Source organism: Gavialis gangeticus, unplaced genomic scaffold (assembly GCF_001723915.1).
Source record: "Gavialis gangeticus isolate Ggan-Ray unplaced genomic scaffold, GavGan_comp1, whole genome shotgun sequence".
Lineage (NCBI taxonomy): Eukaryota > Metazoa > Chordata > Crocodylia > Gavialidae > Gavialis > Gavialis gangeticus.
The window spans coordinates 3,966,600-3,969,187 of record NW_017729001.1 but is presented as its reverse complement, the minus strand read 5'-3'; the positions used below and the strand labels follow the sequence as shown (position 1 = coordinate 3,969,187).

The 2,588-nt window shown below is 53.7% G+C and overlaps 1 protein-coding gene across 1 annotated transcript in view; it reads right to left on the bottom strand.

Annotated features, from left to right (window-relative positions):
• Positions 1–1,700: 1,700 nt before the first annotated feature.
• LOC109290285 (ATP-dependent RNA helicase DDX54-like) overlaps positions 1,701–2,588 on the bottom strand; it is a 26,581-nt gene continuing 25,693 nt past the window's right edge. Inside the window, exons 19-20 of the mRNA XM_019506704.1 lie at positions 2,389–2,486; positions 1,701–2,117 (exon numbers count right to left, since the gene is read on the bottom strand). Of these exons, the coding sequence (XP_019362249.1) occupies positions 1,873–2,117; positions 2,389–2,486 (343 nt within the window). The 3' untranslated portion in view covers positions 1,701–1,872. The remainder of the gene's footprint in view (positions 2,118–2,388; positions 2,487–2,588) is intronic.

The following is a 2,588-nucleotide window of genomic DNA, read 5'->3' as shown; positions in this document are numbered from 1 at the left end:
TCCCTGCCCTTAACAAGGAAGCCAAACAGGAGACTTCGCTTCCATGCAGAATGCAAAGCGAAACTTTTGTGGAGCCTTTCATGCCAGTCTGGGTTTCCCAAGAAATTAAGAGATTTGTTAAGAGATTTGTGCTGTTTCTCAACTGCTGCTTTTTTTATTCCCAACCCGGCTGAACCAGAAAGGGGAGGGAACTATGAGAGAAGTTCCCTTCCTCCATTTGACTTTGGAGCTAAAAAACCTCTCACTAGAATATAGCCAGAGCTTCTGAAGTGATTTCAAATTAAATGACAAGTTTCCAGTCAACTCAGGAAAGAAATGTAACTTCTCTCCCTCCTGTTACTTTTGCTCCCCAAAAGAAATGGGGCTTTTAAGGTCAGCAAGTGAGCTTGGCACCAGAACTGCAGAAGGGCAATAGGGAGTTTGGTTTGAAGTTTAACAAGGCTCCAGACAGGGCTTAGTACTTCCTATGGAGGGGAAGGCTAATATGTTGTCCATTAATGCAATTACCCTCAGCGTCATCTCATACTGAGTTATCTGGGCAAGGTCTGATTTTGGTAACAGGAATGTTGGGGCCTGGGCCCTGTTCATTTCCAAATCTCTGGAGCATAGCTGGACTCTAGCTTATACAACTAGGAAGCAGGGGACTGAGCTGCAAGTAAGCTCTCTCAGAACTAGGGCCAGGGAAGAAAGCGAGGGTTAGAGTTATTCCCTACACGCGTTCAGCAAGGTACTGCCTTGCCTTCCCCACTGAAGCACTGGAGGTGCAAACACACTGCTGCCTCTGGCAGCACCAGGTGGTACCAGAGCTGCCTACCTGCTGGCAGTTGTCACATGCCATTCCCAAGTACCTTTTTACAGTCACCCCTGAGATGCTGCCACAATGAAATAAGAGATGCTGCAGGTTGGCAACCAAGGTTGCCTGGGCCTGCTGTGTCCAGCTCTCCCTTGGCTAAAGGCTTTCAGGGGGCACTGAACAGATTAAAATGGCAGCTGTTCTTTTCTCCAGGCCAGAATACAGCCCAGGTCATTGCACCCATGGTCACTGTCTGCTCTGATGAGCTGCATTCATAGATTCATAGATTAAGGGTCTGAAGGGACCTAGTAGATCTTCTAGCCTGACCCCCCGCCAGGGCGGGAGAACAACAAAAAACCCCAAAAAGAGAAATGGGACTCAAATGAGTCCAGCCAGGTAGGCATCCAGCCTCTTCTTAAAGACCCCCAGGGTAGGGGCCAGCACCACTTCCCTTGGAAGTTGGTTCCAGCTCCTAGCCGCCCTAACTGTGAAGTAGTTTTTGCGGATGTCCAATCTATACCTCCTCTCCATCAACTTGTGCCCATTACTCCTTGTTATGCCAGCGGGCGCTAGGGGAAACAGCGTCTCCCCCAAACCCTTCTGGTCCCCCCTAGTGAGTCTATAGACAGTCACCAGGTCCCCCCTCAGCCTTCTCTTGTGGAGGCTGAATAGGTTCAGGTCCCGCAGTCTCTCACTGTAGGGTCTGCCCTGTTGTCCCTGGATCATGCGGGTGGCCCTCCTCTGGACCCTCTCCATATTGTCCACATCCCTCTTGAAATGGGGCGCACAGAACTGGACACAATACTCCAGCTGTGGCCTGACCAGCGTCGCATAGAGGGGGAGGATCACCTCCTTGGCTCTACTCGAGATGCACCTGTGGATGCATTCAAGATGAGCAGTCAAGAAATTAAAATTCAACCACCGTGTTGTTTAATTTCCTCTCAGCCCAGAGTCTGTACTGCACATGTGGCTGGGGGAGGGGAGCAGAGATAGGGCACATGGGCTGGGTATCAGCTCCTGGCTCAGAACAGCCCAGCAGACCAAGCCTTGTGTGCCCAGACCCTTCCCCAGCCCAGCCCCTACAGCCGCTTCCTCATCTTGCCCTTCTTAGCACCTGCCCCCCGCCCAAAAGCCGTGCGCCGCAGTTCCTGCACCCTCTGCCGGTTCTTGGCCTTGAGTCGCCGGAGTCCGCCTGCCTGCAGGAAGCGTTGTTTGGTTGCCTTTCTCCTCTGCTTCAAGATCTGCTGCTTGCTCCTCAGCTCTGAGTGCACCTTCCCCCGCGGGGCTCCGTCCCTACCTGGGGAGGGCTGTGGGTGCCTGGTGCCTGCAGAAGATAGAGCCGTGTTACACAGAGCTCTTGGGGGCCTGGGTCTCCAGTCCCTGCAGATGCAGAGACCTGGTGCTGGATGCTCGGCCAAGAACCAAGTGGCCAAAGGACTGGACACTGCTGTGGGGCCTCTGCCCCTGACAACACATTGTATAAATTGAGCATACCAGAAGGGCATGCACCAGAACCTGCCTCTCCTCCCCACACTGTAGGACCATAGTGACAGGACAGTTAGCAAGGGTTGGTGCCCCCCATCCCAGACACTCACCTTGCCCTCTTCCACGCCTGCTGCCTCTGCGCTGGCTCTCCCCCTCCTCCTCTGAGTCCCTCTCATCAATTTTGTATCTCTGCTTCCACTTCTCGTAGCTGGGGCAGCAGGCTAAGGGGACAGCTGGGATCTGCCCTCTGCAGGGGAGCTGGACCTGTCCCCACCCCACCATCACAACCCTGCTCCCTCCCTTCCCCACC